Source organism: Lutjanus erythropterus, chromosome 21 (genome assembly GCF_056507025.1).
Source record: "Lutjanus erythropterus isolate fLutEry1 chromosome 21, fLutEry1.hap2, whole genome shotgun sequence".
Classification (NCBI taxonomy): Eukaryota; Metazoa; Chordata; class Actinopteri; order Lutjaniformes; family Lutjanidae; genus Lutjanus; species Lutjanus erythropterus.
The window spans coordinates 22081248-22098104 of NC_139337.1; the positions used below are offsets into that span (position 1 = coordinate 22081248).

At 40.3% G+C, this 16857-nt stretch overlaps 1 protein-coding gene across 1 annotated transcript in view; it reads right to left on the reverse strand.

Annotated features, from left to right (window-relative positions):
• ptprn2 (protein tyrosine phosphatase receptor type N2) overlaps positions 1-16857 on the reverse strand; it is a 183741-nt gene that overhangs the window by 63195 nt on the left and 103689 nt on the right. Inside the window, exon 11 of the mRNA XM_084746815.1 lies at positions 10667-10731. Coding sequence (XP_084602941.1) covers positions 10667-10731 — 65 coding nt within the window. The remainder of the gene's footprint in view (positions 1-10666; positions 10732-16857) is intronic.

A 16857-nucleotide genomic window follows, 5' to 3' on the forward strand; every position in this document is an offset into this window, starting at 1 on the left:
AGCCATCAGTTAGCAGTTAGTGTTTACCATGTTCATGAGAGGAGTCCATATCAATACGCCCCTTTTGTGGTATTCACAACCTCCAAAGTGGAATTTTTCTTAAAGCTCCGAGTTCAAAAGTTGTGACATGCTTGCTGATATTGTCAGAAATAGTGGAAGCCAAAGAAGTTAATTTTTCGGTGGATAGAAAGTTAATATATTGTAATTTTGGTCGTATTAGGTTTTTCTTTGCAAATATGTCTGAGGAAAATGTAGCAAGTTAGCATGTTTGGATCACACCATTATTTCAAAAAGAATAATTATGACATATTCCTATCTATATTCACCTATCTTATAAGTTTTATTTTTCATTATTATAGTATTTATAACATTTTGAAAGCTGTAGTCAGCTCCATTAGGAAACTATTAGGTACTGCAAGAATTTAACAGCAGTATAGAACTCATAATCTGTCCTAAACTCGGGGTAGCTGAGTTCAAAAAACACCACATAGGAAATCTACTGTGGTGAGGACGGAGGGGAAGCAGCGGGGTGTCCAGTCAGTCTCAAGCTGCAATCGAGAGTGTCATTATTTCTTCTTAAAATATGCCAAGCAGGTCAGCGTGCACCCACAAGGATGTCATTGGAGCTATTAAGACTGCTTTGAGAGTCGTGGAAGTATTTTGTTGAATAATCGAAATGGCTGAGTTAAATCTCCGACAGATCCAGAGCCGTGTGTGAGCCACACCATTTAATGTGGAAAATGTTACTTTTATTTCATTGCAATCACACCGTGTACTCTGAATGTCAGGATTAATAATTATTACTGTTAATGCTTTTCTTACTAAATTTCTGTGGATACCTCTCAAACCAAAGATGGCATGATATGGTGAAAAGCACAGCCACTATGACTAAAACAGAAACAACAGATTTTCTTTTCTGAAACCATCAACAGTAAACATCAGGTTTTGGTGTCAGCATGTCAGAGTCAAAGCTCAGGGGCCCCCCTCTCTCTCCCTCTCTCTCTCTCTCTCTAGACCCACCATTTTCTACTGACATTTAACAAACATGAAGGGAGAAATCCACTGTAGAAGAGGCAGAATTTTAAATTCCTCCACTGACAGGAGCCTCCACTGTCCAAAATGCAAAGCAGCTCCCGAACAGGAGAACGGGACATGTTGCTGCAGTTTGAGAACGGATCACAACTCCAGCTTCAAAAAGTCTCTCATCTCCTGCTGTTACTGTGCTTTTACTGAAAGAACTGCTGTCTCGACCTACACAGACTAAATATAGAGTTACCCAAAGTCTATTAATTCACTGTTCTGACTTATTGCTTTGTAAGGTTAATGGAGAGTATCCCCGTATCGAATTGTAATAATTGCAATATGCAATCAAAAAACAACTAATTCCTTATGCAGACTAATGAGAGCAATCGTGTAAAATAACAGTTTGTCAATAAAATTATTCATGTGGTCCCAGTTTTGGGCCTGTCTCCACCTGATTTTGCATATTTCTATTTAATTTTCTTTTTTAATTTTAATGCCTTTGATTTAAACTTGTGCACTCAGCTGTAACACAGAAAACAAAAGGGGACTGGAAGATAATTTTATTAATTGGAAACCAACAGTAACACATATAAACTTCTAATTTGACATATTTGTAGCTTGGAAGTTAATAATAATTTGAGGCCTTCATTTGCATGATACAGTCTTTAGTTTTGGTTAAAGGTGCTATGTGGAGTTTTCAGAAAATTCTGGTTTTTAATGACAACGGTGGCTGTTAAGTGAAGTGCAGTCAGTGAGCATGAGCATCAGCCAAAACAGTAACATGACATACATGAGACTGAATGAGATTTGCCAGCATCATGCTGATAATTGAGGTGTGTAAAGTTAGACTTGGGTTGTGGTGGATGTCAGTCGTTTGTTGCTGTTAGTGGATAATAGCTGGTGTCGCACACTGCTGGCAGAGTAGGGAAGCTGACAAGAGGCAAGGCCCTCGGGAATGCACATTAAGTCAAGTCATGATGCAAGTCTTTTAAATATTTTTGGGGGCTTTTATGCCTTTAATGTGATAGGACAGCTGAAGATATGACAGGAAAGGGGGAGAGAGCGAAGGCTCGACCAACTGAGCTACCAGGCCACCATGATGCACGTCTTCAGCACAATATTCAACGCAACATTTTGGTGTCATGTGGGACATGAACTCCAGTCTCCTGAGTGAAAGTTTGTTTGATCCATCCATCCATTCCACCTCCTCCATATGCAGACTTTATCACTCTTTATGTTAAGTTTAAAGCTAACAAGTACCTTGTCCATTTGTATGAAACGGGGCACAACAAAACCTCGGTATTTGACGAATTAGGAATGAGAATGGGCTGCATTTTTTTAAAGCAGCTACAAGGAATTTTCATATTGTATTGTGTATTGTGTATTGTCAATGCCCCTGAAATGTCAAAAATAAAGGTATCTAAATAAAAATCACATGCTTCCTTTTAACCAGCTAACCAACTATTCCCTGTAACTTAAGGAAAATATTTTTTTTCCCCTGGTCTGCATGCCATAGATAATTTCATTCAAATTCAAGGAGAATCCAACCTGGTGGCAGGCATTAGAAACAACTACAAATAAAAAAAATCTTCATCATTTTTTTTCTTTGATATTTAAGGTCAATATGCCAGACATTCTCTGAGTCCAGCTTTGAACATGAGAGGATTTAACAGGGCTGCAACTAGCGATTATTTTCATTTTCATTTTGATGATTCATCAATTTATCATTTTATAAAATGTCAAAAAAAAAGCGAAAATGCTCATACAGTTTTCCAGAGGCCAAAGTGATGTCTTCAAATTGCTTCTTTTGTCCAACGAACAGCGTAAAACTAAAGAAAGAGAAGCAGCAAATGCTTACATTTAAGAAAATGGAACCAGTAAATGTTTGACATTTTTGCTTGAGAAAGCCTGATTGGTCAAGCAATTAATTGCAAAAACAGACAGCCATAAGGACTGAAAATAGTCATTACAGGCAACCTTCTAGCTTTGAAGCAACAGCATTAACCACTGAACTACTTTACTACCCTGAGTTACTGTGAGACATGCATGAAATCACTGACTGGAGAGGAAAGATTGTTTGAAAGCAGTGAACATCACAGACTTATGATTTATAACAGTGTAAAGAGTTTTCATCAGTGGATTTTGCTTTAATTTTATCTAAATCTCCATAACACCTCCAAGGCCACCTTGGCCTTGAGCTTTTATTTCCAGGAAGAGATGAACACACCAGGAAAAAAAAAAGGCATCTTATTTAATTCTTTACAAAAGGCGGAGGAATTGCCCTTCAACAAGCTGAGTAAAAATACCACTGTCAACCATACACAGTAACCGTACCTCTCTTTAACAAAGGCGGTGGAACATAAAAGAAGCAAAAGGTAGGAGAGTAAACACTTTACATTCTGACACTCATTAAAAACAGACAAGTCCACCCTTACCCAGGGGAAAGCACACGTCATGATATAGAGAGAGGCAAATACCAAACTGCATGGCATGGTATCAAAGGCATTTCTGCAGTCCAAAGGTCAGGTGATGGTAAAAGGTTGCTGAGAAACGGAGCTGCTGGACGGTCTTTCATCAGCGGGAGGCAGCTGGAGTCTCCACAGAGGCAGTGTTACTCAGGGCTGCAGGCACAGTGGGGCTGCTCCAATATGACATTTCACATCCAGATCTGCCACAGTAATGGCATTTTAGCCACTTTTAAAACAGCCAGATTGGCCTTCCTTCACTGTTGAAATTTTTATAGGCGACAATTTTTTCATTGTTTGGGTTTATTACAGCGTCTGAAAGAGATTGGATAGGTTGTCAATGTGGAAAAAGGCAATCAAGAGCCAATGTGGAATTGATTGGCTGATAGAAATACACACATATACGCACTATACAACACAATGATGGGTTGGAAATACATCCTGCAGTGCAACCAAGCCACTCTAATTTCCTCTGAGGAGCTGCATCAACACTTACATGAGAATAACAGATCGAGAAATTAACATAAAAATATATTTTTCTCATCTTGCGTTTCTTAAAAAAAAGGCACAGCTTGAAAAACCAACATGGGAGAATATGTTTTGAAGTAAAGCATATACCCATGCCGTTACAAGATCAATTTGTCCAACTCTTATCACAGTTATTTATTTATTTCAGCCTGTGTGTCTGTCTCTCTTCTCTCTGGGAGGAAATGGTCAGTATGGTTTTCCTTTGAAGTCCCCTCTGAAATGATTTGTCCCATTCGCTCGGAGGAATTGCATTCGCTGATGGCTGCACATGGTATTTGTTTGTTAAGTGGTACATGCTACAATATTCAGGCTTTGTTAGATTAAAGGAAAGCAAAATGCACTGATATTGCCTGATAACCATGCGCATAATATAAAAATAAAAAAAAAATGTGGACATAAATATTCATGTGAAAAAGTGTTCTAGCAAAACAAAATGCAAATTTGAAGTGATCATCCCTGAAGCAGAAGTTATTGGACCCTATTGAGTGCATTAAGGGTGACTGTACAAATGTAGTTCTTTGTTTTTGATTTTTTTTGGGGGGCTCAAGTTTCTATTGTCTTGTATTTTAACATAAAAATGCACCTGACAATAAAGTGAAGGGAAAGTTAATCCAAGGTAGATTCTATCAAATGTCAAGGGTATATTAAACAGAGGAGGGAGAAACACTAACACTTAAATTAACAGAATTATTAACATGCTCACAATGACTATGCTAAAATGCTGAGATTTAGCGGGTATAATCTGTACTATGTTCACCACATGAGTTAAGTGTGCTAGCATGTTAACATCCGCGAAATAGCACACTGTACAGGTGAGTATGATGGGAAGGTTGTTAGTTTTGGACTTGTTTAGTCATAAACCAAAGAATTGGACAACTGAGAGTTCTGACTTCATGGTGGCTTGGAGAAAACTTAAAGGACCAATGTGTAGAAATTAGCAGCATCCAGCAGTGAGGCTGCACATGGTAACACCTTGCCTCCTCCTAACAACGCCCATCCCTAATGCTGGCCTAATTTGAACTCCATAATACAAATTCAATTGCTCAAATTGAGAAAATATTTACAACAATACTAAAAAATCTGATGCACCATAGTTTTTTTTAAATGGAGACCTCAGCATTTTCAAACGGATGTGTCCCTGCATTAATTATGGCACAGGATATTGGAAAGAAAGCCTTTAAATCCATTGGGAGAGGTCATCATTACATGTGACCTTTTTCTTGAGATGAGTTTTGCCTCTGTGCCTCTGCACTTAGTTCTTTGATTAGAAATATAATGTGAGCTTTCCCCCATCATAAGATGGCAGCAGTCTCCAACAGCTCCTCTAGACTGACACATGACAAGATCATTTTACCTGCTTCCACTTCCACTATGTAGCTAGTGCAAAAATAAAAAAGGAAGACTAGTGACTTCGAGACACATAGACAAATGTCAAGAGCAAAAAAAAAAAGTAAAGTAAGCCCTATAAATACCAATTACAGTGTGCATGATGGACAGACACTGTAGCCACACAGACAATAATACTGTACATTTGTGCATCCACACACAAACAATACACACATGCACAGAGCAGAGACTCCCTGCCTGCCATATATGATTTACATTCAGTGGTTGAATAATCAGTTGACATGCAGCTCAGGGAATTCTGTGCTTAATAAGTGCCTCTTCACATAAGCAGTATGCCGGAGTTATCTCGAACATGAGACCGCTGTCAAAATGTCAATGAATCTCAATTTAACCACCAACTTAATCACATGGGGACCATCTAATAGAGAATCTGCAGATCCACATTGCAGTTTATTTAGAAATATTGGCATGAAGAAAAAGGGGAAGCTGGGAAAACATGACAGTTGGTTCTTTACAGATGTGCAGTTTAAAAGGTTTTACAGGCCATTTGGCATTCTGCATAACTGTTCAAAGCAACTTCTAATTAAGCAGGCAGAGTGGGGAAAATTTCACTCTTGAAAATTTGATTTTGCATTTTCAGATTTCCATAGAAGCCTGTGTGACATAAGGCATTATTTTTTCAGCTTCTGTCTGGGCGGAGATCTGTCGTTTCAGCGGTCAGGTCTGTTATATATTTTTTAATATTTAATTTTTAATCCAAAGAAAACCGTCTGCACACTAATATCAGTGTGAATCTTTATTAGCTGACCGAGCTTTTGGTCATTAAGACCTCGATTAGGGCAATATTAGCGGGGAAATATTTAACCTCAGATAATATTTTTAAAGATTAAATATCACCTCAGGAGCATTCAGTAAGATTTAAAGGTCATTAACTCAATTTTTCAGAACAGGAGCTACTATTTCCAAGCTTTAGATTGGTTACATTTCTATCTTTTGGCCTCACATACAGTAGGAAGATTGTCAGAATATTCTGTCTATCTCTTTGTGACTAACCATTGCAATCGCTTTCCAAAAAAACACAACATCTGACCAGAATACCCCTCCCTTCTCAAAAAATATCTTTCTGAACCTCCCTTTTATTCCCTCTCTTCTCCTCTCTATACACTCCCCACTGGTACCAGCCATGCTGTGTCTATGGCTGCCAGCGAAAGCAACCCTTTTGCCTGGTGCCTGGTCGCTGTCTCCAGCTTGGTAGGACGGGGAGGGGGAGTTGACTCACCGAACCCCCCTCCTGCACAGAAGAAGATGCAAGGAGGGGAGCAGAGGAAAGCGGTGGTGAAGGATGCGCAGTCACAGAGCTTTTTGCCTTTTTAGGTGTGGTATGATCGGCTTATTTCCAACTAAGTGTGTGATAAGCATGGATATATGTATTTATATGTACAGTATGGATTCAATGCACTGTGAATACAGACAGTTGCTGCAAAAACCTGCAAAGAGGCCACATCCACCATGAATTTCTTTCCACTTCACCTCTTTTTCCTCCTCCTCACAGTTTTTCACACATCCACAGGGGTCATGAATTGCTGTGAGAGGAGGACCTCCATTTGCCTTTTGGGTTTCCACAAGAGTGCAGCTCCCACTTGGGAAACAGCTGCTAATAAGAACCATACTCAGAAAATACATTACTTATGCCCCACACATACATACATTATCTAAAAAAAACACAACAACAACAAAGTAGTCATTTTTCTGTTGTTTTTTTCTCTTTCGGAAGCTGACTTCCCTGCGATCTATAATGGAGTAGATATTGCTCGGCCTATTGATTGATGTCTCCTTCCCCCCACTTTGACATTTGCTTATCCTCGTCCACATCTACTGCTATTGACGTTCGCTCTATCTGGACATCTTCCTAAGCTGTTTTGTCATTTGTCACCTCTTAAATAAAAACGGAGGAGGGGAGTTTGGAGATATCAACTGCCTTCTCTCAAATATATGTTATTCTAGTTTTGGAATTTTTGTATTAGTTTAGTTTTTTATTATTATTAAAATGTATTTACCAGGGGCAAGTTTTAAGAAGTTCAGAATAAGTATTACAAACACAACACTTTGTAAAAGCAACTGACTCACAGTCACGTAGAGATTTCAGTCTCAATAAACATATGCACCAATTCTTCCTCATGCTTTTTGTGTTGAGAAATGAGACCAAATTGACAGGAAATAAAACTCTTCCTGTATATTTTTATTTTGTTATTTAGTTTTGTATGTACACAATATCATTTCAGTTACTTATTTTTTTCTAAAGTCTAGCTTTTATTTTTATGTCAGTTAACTAAGATGTTTTTTTCACAGCTAGTTTTAATTTTTAGTTTAGTTTTAGTCAACTATAATAACCTTGCTGACAGCCCAAGATAATCCACAAACCTTGTCTGGAGTAGTTTCACATAGGGACTAATTTTTTTTTCCACCGAACTACATCTGCCAACCACATCACCATGCAGAAGAGAGTGTACATCTACTCATGGCAACTTCCAAAAAATATGACAAAAGTTAAAATATTCTGTTCCTCCTCTTGTTGAAGACCCCCACAACCCTCTAAAGGACCTCTGTTGATCCTGGACCTAGGTTTGAAAACCACTGGATTAACTGATCTTTGATTGTTAACATTTTCAACTATCAGTTACGGACAATGTACAAAAAAAGCAGACATCTCACACACCAAAACAACTGGTATTTTTAAATCTGTATTCTTGATGTTGGGGTAAACTGTCCCTTTAATTTCCTGCTCTACGCCTCTTGTAGATCCACTGAGCAATTTTACCCAGCATATTTCTATTTTTGCCACTAAAATCAGGCTACAGGAGACCCATTCTGCAACCTCTAGCATGCATTCACTCATAACTGTGGTCAATTTGGTGCGAATTTACTGAAAGCAGGCTTTTGGTTTAACACCTTTTAAACTAATGTATTTGAAGAGCCCACTCCACAGGCTCTCCTGTCAAAAGCTACTATTTTGCCCAACTTACCCTCAACTCTCCACTTCTTGGATACAAACCGGCGAGATCAACACATCCACATTAGAGCTGTTGCTAATAAAAACGCCCTCTGAGCGAGTTTTATACTTTGCCAGCTCTTTATTTGTAGTACAGTAAATGCCGCGCTTCCTTAACATGCATTTCTACAAACACAGTCTGGCGCAGATTTTCTCCCCATGAGGTGGAAGACAGATTTTTTCCTTTCCTCCCTCCCTCTTCCCATCCATCCCTCCCTCACCCTGGCTCCTGCAGAGAGGCTATTATTGCAGCTAATTATCTACAAATAGGCCCAATATGACAAACACAGCCCTGTACCAGTGCTGGCTAAGCGCAGGAATCAGTCTGAGTGGGAATAAAAGAACGAAAAGGAGGCGAGGAGACACAGACAAAGAACAGGACAAAAGTCACAGTGAAGAAGAAGAAAAAAAAATCAGAGATAATTGAGAAGAACGTGATAAAGACACAATATGGAGTAAGATGAGAGAAAATGTGCTGCTAAAAAAGATATAAGTAGGAGGCAGATGGGCAAAGAAAGGCAGTGACACCAAAAGGGAGACAGCATAACACGAGAAAATGATCTCGTCTATATAGCGTGTGACGGTTGTTGCCAATAGCAACTGTCCTGCGATGCACAGGCCACATCCATTTAGCTCCCAGCATGCCTCATGATCAGGGCAGCTCAGGGGTCTAAGGCTGTCTGTCTCATTTCCATAGAGAAACTCATTTACCAGGCAAGCATGGAGGGCTATGATGCATCAATGGGTGCTTGATTAGATCCTTACCGCTGATACATATGAATATTTATCAGTGTTGAATGAATACACATTTACTCTGCTTTCATCTGGATCATCCTGAGTGTCCTCCTGCTCTCCTCTTAATTTTTTCCAATGAATATGTCACAGGAGCATCAGGGCCCCTCCGACAGAGTGACAGCACTCAAGATAATCTGGTTATTGTTGCCCTGCGGTGATGATCAACACTTACTTCAAGTTTCACCAAATGCATCAGGCTTTTGTCGTCTTGTTGTGTTTTATTCGCCATGGCGACAACAGCTCGTACACTCTGAGAAATACAGGTGCTAACTACAACCATAAAGGGTTCTTCAGGTTGTCCCCATGGGAGAACCCTTTTCGGTTCATCTTATAATATAATAAAGGGTTGTAACTGGAACCATCGGTGAAACGCTCCACCCAGAACTCCATGTGAGAGGTTCTACAGAGAACCCTTTTATGCCCTCTTCCACCCTGTAGATTCTATTGAGAACCTTTCCACCTTCTAATGGTGCCAACAAGAAGCCACCAAAGGGTTATTGCGTGTGTGCGCCGCAGTTTTGTTTCATCATACGAGCGACTGCAGTTCCCACCAGCAGCATTTCAGTAGCATTTCAGCAGCGGGGCGTTTTGCCCGTCTGATTATGTTTACTTGCCCTGATTTTGTCAATGAAGTCCTCTTTCCTTGCTCTTTGTGCTTCTACCATGCATAAGCAGACTATGTAGTTAAATAGTTTATTTTCTGTCTGTACAGGTCTGCACAGGCTCTTTTATTTTGAAAATTACCTGGATTCTCCCTGCCTTTTCCGTGCCTGACTTCCTACCCGTTCGACCTACTCTGTGCTAAATGACGCAGCATCCGTCTAAAATAGATTCGGCGCATAGCGGAGTGCAGAGCCACTTCTGGGAAGCATCTGAAACGTGCCACAGCGTTTCTGGTGGAAACACAAGCATTGTCTAGAATGGCCGCGAATTGGCCCAAGTGCCATGGTGCAGACGCGCCTGGTGGAAATCAGGGGTAAGGGTTTTATCATCATCCAAACAACTCTTCTTAAAAGGGTTCTTTAGATGAAAAGGGTTGTTAATGAAACCCTTAGCCTTAAAAAAAAACCTTTGGTCAAAAAAGGCCTCTCCAGAAGCAAATGGTTCTGGGTAGAACCTCAGCCCCTCAGGAAGAACTGTTTTGGAACTCTTATTTCTAAGAGAGTAGAGATGTAAAGGGAATGAATACGACAGGGGACGGTAATCAAAGCAGCACTTAAAAGGATGTGTGTGTTTGGAATTCAATGCGGCTGCAGATTAGTGTTTGGCTGCACAACTGAAGCTGCAGGTGTGATACGAATGCCAAGACAAGTTGGAATCACAGAGTTATTCCTGTCCCATGAGCCCGAGCACAGAAGACGCACACAATCACAAGCACACCCACTCTTGCTCTTCTTCTTTTTTTTTTCTTTACACACAGAGAGCTGAACAATGGGTATTTTTAGAGAGTATAACTTACATCACTGACTCCGGCCTCCACTATCTTCAGGCCTGTCTCCTTCTCCAGCTGCTGCTTCTGTTGGACTGCACGGGAGACAAAAGCAGAGGAGGTGTCGAGAATGAGCAGTGGATGACAAAGTAGCAGATTTTTCAGTTCCTGTAGCAGAACAAGTGGTCAGAAAAACTGAGAATGATGCAATGGATGTAACAGCATGAGTCAGATGTCAAACTGGTCATACTGGAGAAAAGGAGCAGCCCACACACACACACACACACACACACACACACACACACACACACACACACACACAGACATTATTCATTAAGAGAAGCACAGAAATCCTCAGGGCTGTCTGACTTGGAGGAATGATACGTTGTGTGGCAATAGTAGACCTATAACAGGTAAGGCTGTACAGCCATGCTAGCAGCTCTGTGAAACTATACTGAATTATAATGCAAGCATGTTAAAAGGCTCATAATGACAATACTAACATGCTGATGTTTAAGCTGGATTTACGGTTGACACAAGAGCTTAAATGTAGTAGCTCTGATTTAGTGTTCAGCGTCAGATTTCACCTGTTGATATCACCACTGCAACCCCAGACGACAAGACTAGACAATGAATTGCACATGATTAGGTCACATCGCGCTTGAATTATATTCCCCACAGTAACTGTGTTTACATTCTTTCAGGATCACTGTGGGCAGAGGGTTTGCGGAGGAGTCGGCTTTGCTGGATGTAGTCTCACTAGTCGCTCAATTCAGACTGAGGACAATCTCCCTGCTTTCATTACTAGTGCTGGATGGAAACAAATTACAGAGTTGAAAAAAAAAACTGCATTGCAGAGCCAATCTAAAGTTTTTAGGGTGGCGCTTCATTTTGCACATATGTCCTAAGGAGAATATCAGGAGAGCATTGTTTCCCAAAAGCCATGTGCTTGCAAAATTTATGTATGTTGTACTCGTGGTTCAAGCAACTACATTGGATTTTGAAATCCCCAGATAACTGATATGTGGTGAGCTCTGTGATTGTCTGGTATTTTCAGACTATGCTGGATGTGATTTGGGAGGAAAATATGACCATTTTTTTTCGATGTTCATTCTGACCACTCACAGTTCTTGCAGTTCCCACATGACATTTCTTTAATTGCTGTAGCTCCAATGTGTAGTAAATAAAATTTACAGCTGCTGTTGGTGTGCAGACATATAACTGAAGCTTTAGCGGTTATAATGTTCACCACCTTACTTTAGCATAGCCTGAAAACCGGATGAATCTGTCAAGCACATGTTTTCATTTGCTCTGGCAGATACATCTGCCCCCCCTACCATTAAGGTATCTGAACATGGATCTGGATCCGGTCAAGCCAACCACAACCATTTACTTAATATCGGAAGGGTACTATAAAATGATTGTCACTGGGTTCGATTCCAGAAGTCACATGTCAAGCATTTCGGGGCTATGAGTGACTGCAGTTACATCTAATTGCATCCAGTTATCAAGCCTCAGGCTCCCCAAATTTCGATCTGTTCGAACTGTCAAACTAGGCAGTACCCATCATATATAGATAAAAATGTTACTGCATTGTCTATTTTTTACCTAAAACTTCTTTCAGAAACATATTTTAGCGTACCATTTAGCTGTAATACTAGAAAGATTGCAACTTGGCGGCTGCCATTTTGTGCCCTGCTTGGAAACAGACCAAGAACTGTAACATCAAATGTTAAATTGTTCTGTTTGGTTGTAGGTTTATCCAGATGCATCCAAAAGCATTTTGGTCTGCACACATTGATAACACGAGGCAGGCTAAGTTTAGCACGTTAGCATGCTAAAATTTACTAATTAGGACTAGACACAAATGGTTATGTCAGGTACTTGTACTAAAATTGTGCTCTGATGATGGTGCTAGATGATGAGATGTTTGTTTGGATGAAAAGTGGTGGACCGACTGACACAGCTACTCCAAGAGCCATGCTGTGAGCACGGTTAAAAATATAAAATGCCACCCCCCAAACTTGACCGTTATCCTCACAGACGTTGAGGCAGGCCTACAAAAGATTGCCAGAAAGCAAATGAAGTGCTTAGATTCACTGCACACAATAACTTGAGCTCCTGCCTTTGTTCTTGCAGTAATTAATACACCACCCGAGTTTGATCCTCAGATCTATTGATCTAATCAAATATGGCATGCTATTTCCAAAGCTTTGTTCACGAAAGATATTCTCATGCAAATCAAACCAAAGTGAGGCAATGTTAAATATCCATCGCTCAAGATCACACATTTCGCCGACTTTTTTCCCCTCCTGTGCTTAACACCCCTTCCTCACTTTGATGGAGACATTTATATTGAAAAACAAAATCAAAGGGGCCTTAATAGATTATGCCAAATTATAGAGTGACACGAAAAAATGGAGCATAATTTTAATTGAGTTTGTTAGCATGTGAATGTGATTGGTAATGGGGAAAACTAAAAAAAAAAGTGAGAGTTGAAGAGAGAAAGAGAAAGAGAGCAGGTCCTTTAAATCCCATTTCCCCAGATGAAGGCTATGCAAATGACCCTGAAGAGCTGAACCCCACCTCACACTCCAAATTCGGCAAGGGCCTGTTTAATTAGTATTTTAATCTATCCCAATGATTCCACTCAGTCCACAATGTATGCAGCATTCCATCTAATTAAGCACGCTACTTTTAGGATAATCATCCATCTCCCTCGCTCTTCCTCTCTCCCCTTTTCTCTGTCTGGTTATTAAGGATTCTGCAAACACTGATCATCCTATCATCTCATCAACATGGCAGCGAAGGGGACATCTTATATTTTAGGTGTCAGCCAGGGTTTTCTGAAGGATGTGCTGAAAGGAGGATAAAGGAGGCGGCGAGAGGGCTGGAAAGGTCAAATATACATTCAAAGTCTCTAAATTAGAGTGCCACATAAAGGAACAAGAGAAGAGGAGAAAAAAGAAAAGAAAATCGGTGAGACGAGAAAAGTCCTCAACCGGTGTGTCTCCTAATAATGTTTTACGAAAAAGATCTGATGCAGCGCACATTTAACTCACATGGCTGATCAGTTTTTTTCCACTCCGCTAGTCTCCTCATTGCTCCCATGCCTCTATAATACTTGTACATGGGCTTGGGGAACACTTCTAAAAACTGTTGTCAGTCAACACAGTTTGTCGCTGCATCAACAAATGCAAGTTAAGACTCTACCATACAAAGAGAAAGCCATATGTCAACAACATGCAGAACCACTGCTGACTTCTCTGAAGCCCAAGCTCATCTGAGATGGACTGATGAAAAGAGGAAAAACGTAATGTGGCCTGAAGAGTCTGAGGGTGTGTCAGCGCTCATGGCATCGTGGGCGATCAGTGTCCTCTGCTCCTAAACAATTACTGAGTGTTGTTAAAATACAAGGTGATGGATCACAGTGGTGAACATGCCCCTGTCCAAACTGTTTTGAAATGTGTTGCAGGCATCAAATTCAGAATGGGTGTATTTTCACAAAGGTTTATTAGTTTGAGCACTAAATGTGTTGTCTTTGTACTGTATTCAATTGAATATAGATTGAAAAGGATTTGCATTCTGTTTTTTATCTGTAATTTGCACAAGGTCACAACTTTTTTGGAGTTGGGGTTGTACAGTTTATCATCCCTCCACACCGATCTGTTATCATCCTTCATGTTAATACATGAAACAAACAGAAATCTCATAGTCTGAATGAGTGACTGTTAATGAGCTGAAAGAAATCATTAATAATGACAGACAATTTACAGTTCAGCTCATCAACCTAAAGTGAAGGACTCATCCTGGTTATTATATTAAATTAATATTATGCTTGTCTTGCACTCCTGCACTGTTCCTGCAGCCTGCCTGAGCTTTTTCGTGTCTGGAGAAGATGGGGCAAAGGCAAACAACTTGCTTCAATCAAAAATCATATATTAAGTAGAATTTCAACCTATTCAATATACCGTCTTTGGCTCCAACTTGCTATTTGTACCACAGTACTCATTTTTGGATGCACAATTGTTACATATTGCTCCTGATTATTGAATTTTAGACTTTCAAGACTTTTCAAGCACCTAAGGACCTACAGAAACCCTGAAACCTCTCTCCCCTTTTCTCTGTCTGGCTATTAAGGATCCTGCAAACATTGATCATCCTATCATCTCATCAACATGGCAGCAAAGAGGACATCTAACATTTTAGGTGTCAGCCAGTGTTTCCTGAAGGATGGCTGAGAGGAGGCTAAAGGAGGCAGAGAGAGGGCTGGAAAGGTCAAATATACATTCAAAGTCTCTAAATTAGAGTGTCACATAAAAGAATAAGACAAGAGGAGAGAAAAGAAAATCGCCTGCCATTAGTGAGAGGAGAAAAGTCTTCTACTGGCATGTCTCAACTCACTTTCATTTCATTTTGCCATCCCTGTATTTAGTCCGACATATTGCCTCTCCATAGATAGCTACAGTACCTGCATGGTCCTGGTGCTATTTAGGAGGGGGGTAATGAGCGAGGTAATTGGGCCCAGCTGGGTGAGGTCGTAGGTGGTGGGGGGAGGCGAAGCCGCTAAAAGGTCACACAACGTTTTGGTCCTAATGAGGACCCCTCTGGGGTCGCCACACATCATGAGTCAAACTACGAAAGATTAGCCTGGAATCAACACACATCGACGTCACAGCGGCTGCAGCTCAGGGTTTGACTGACAAGCTGACATTAACCGTCTTATGGTGGAACCAAAGAAGCCTGAAGGTCAGTATTTACTTGTGAATCAAAGCCGAGGACTCTCCAATCAACCGGAGGGAAAGGACAGTCCCACAACAGCCACTTTAAATGTAAATACAATGTACTTGCCGAGCTCATTAGCCGGTAACTGGATGGATCTGGGCTGAAGAGAGAGTCCAGCCAATGGATTGCTTGTTCTGTCACTGACTGTACAGATAACAGCCCACAGCATCTCTTTTTTGGTCACCCCTTATATTAACCTCCCACTGGAGCCCACTCTCTTTCTCTTTTTCCTCGCAGACACACACACAGATTTTGTAAGCTTCAAATTAGCCACCAAATACTCCTGACAGACTGTGGAAAAGAGATGTCAGGTCTCATTTCAGAGAGCCTCCTCCAGCCATTTTAATAGGCATTGTCTGAGTCTATCTAGTCTGATCTCTAATATCGAGATCTGATCCCTGCTGCTCATTTGATCTTTTCGGTTTCCGAGTCATATTGAGCCATATCATCTGATGTTCAGCAGGCAAAAAACAGTAAAAAGGCCTTTTTCATGTGTGTGAAAATGTGCTCCGTTTTCATGTGCTTTCAATTGAAATTACACACACACACACACATGCACACACACAGAGTTTTATTGGAGAATATAAAATAGATAATTGCCTGGGACTATTCAATATAAATTCAGTGAAAGTGGGTGATTACAGTTTTGTGAATAAATGCCTTAAGCTGGACAACAGTGTCACTTGTGCACAATACAATTTGATCTGGTCCATCTTCAGTCAAAAACAATATAACTGAAAGGACTTCTAATAGAAAAATCCAAGCAATCGCTCTGTAAGAGGAGGTAGCTGTTCAATCTTAAACATAAACTATTAAAGCCTCTGGAAACCAAAATTCACAACGGCCCTCTGACTACGTAATTTAGGCTCCTTTGTACATATTATCAAGCATCTAAAAAGAAACTGGCTTCAATCTCAAGTTTTTGTACACTTTCCTGATATTGGGTTAGAGTTGTGTGTGGCTGTGCTTGCAAAAAAAAATAAAAAATTTACCTTGCAGATCATCAGTGGAGTTGCTGATCTACCGCTGCCTCAATATACAGCGAGTAATCATAATTTGGACCCAAACTAAGATGCTAAAAAAACAAAGTCACACAATAACACAAACAAACTAAATGATTAAGGTAGCAATGGTCCAGCAGCTCCCATGTTCTGCAAGATAAAATTCCTGTTTTTGTCAAAGAAGTCTGGTGGATTTGAAGAGAGCATAGATGGCAGCTTCGGTTCCCTGTTTCACAGCAGGGTAAAGCAATAAAAATATTCTAAATATAGCATACACTTAAACTGACACTGAATTTCTTAGGTGTTTTTTTTTTCAGTAGCTTAAGTACATTTTGCTGCTGACCCTGTCCACAGCAGTTCATTGCTCAGCTTCCCACACCAGTACTCCTGAGGGAGATGTCAATCAAACTCTGCCACACCTACACAGTCTTGAGA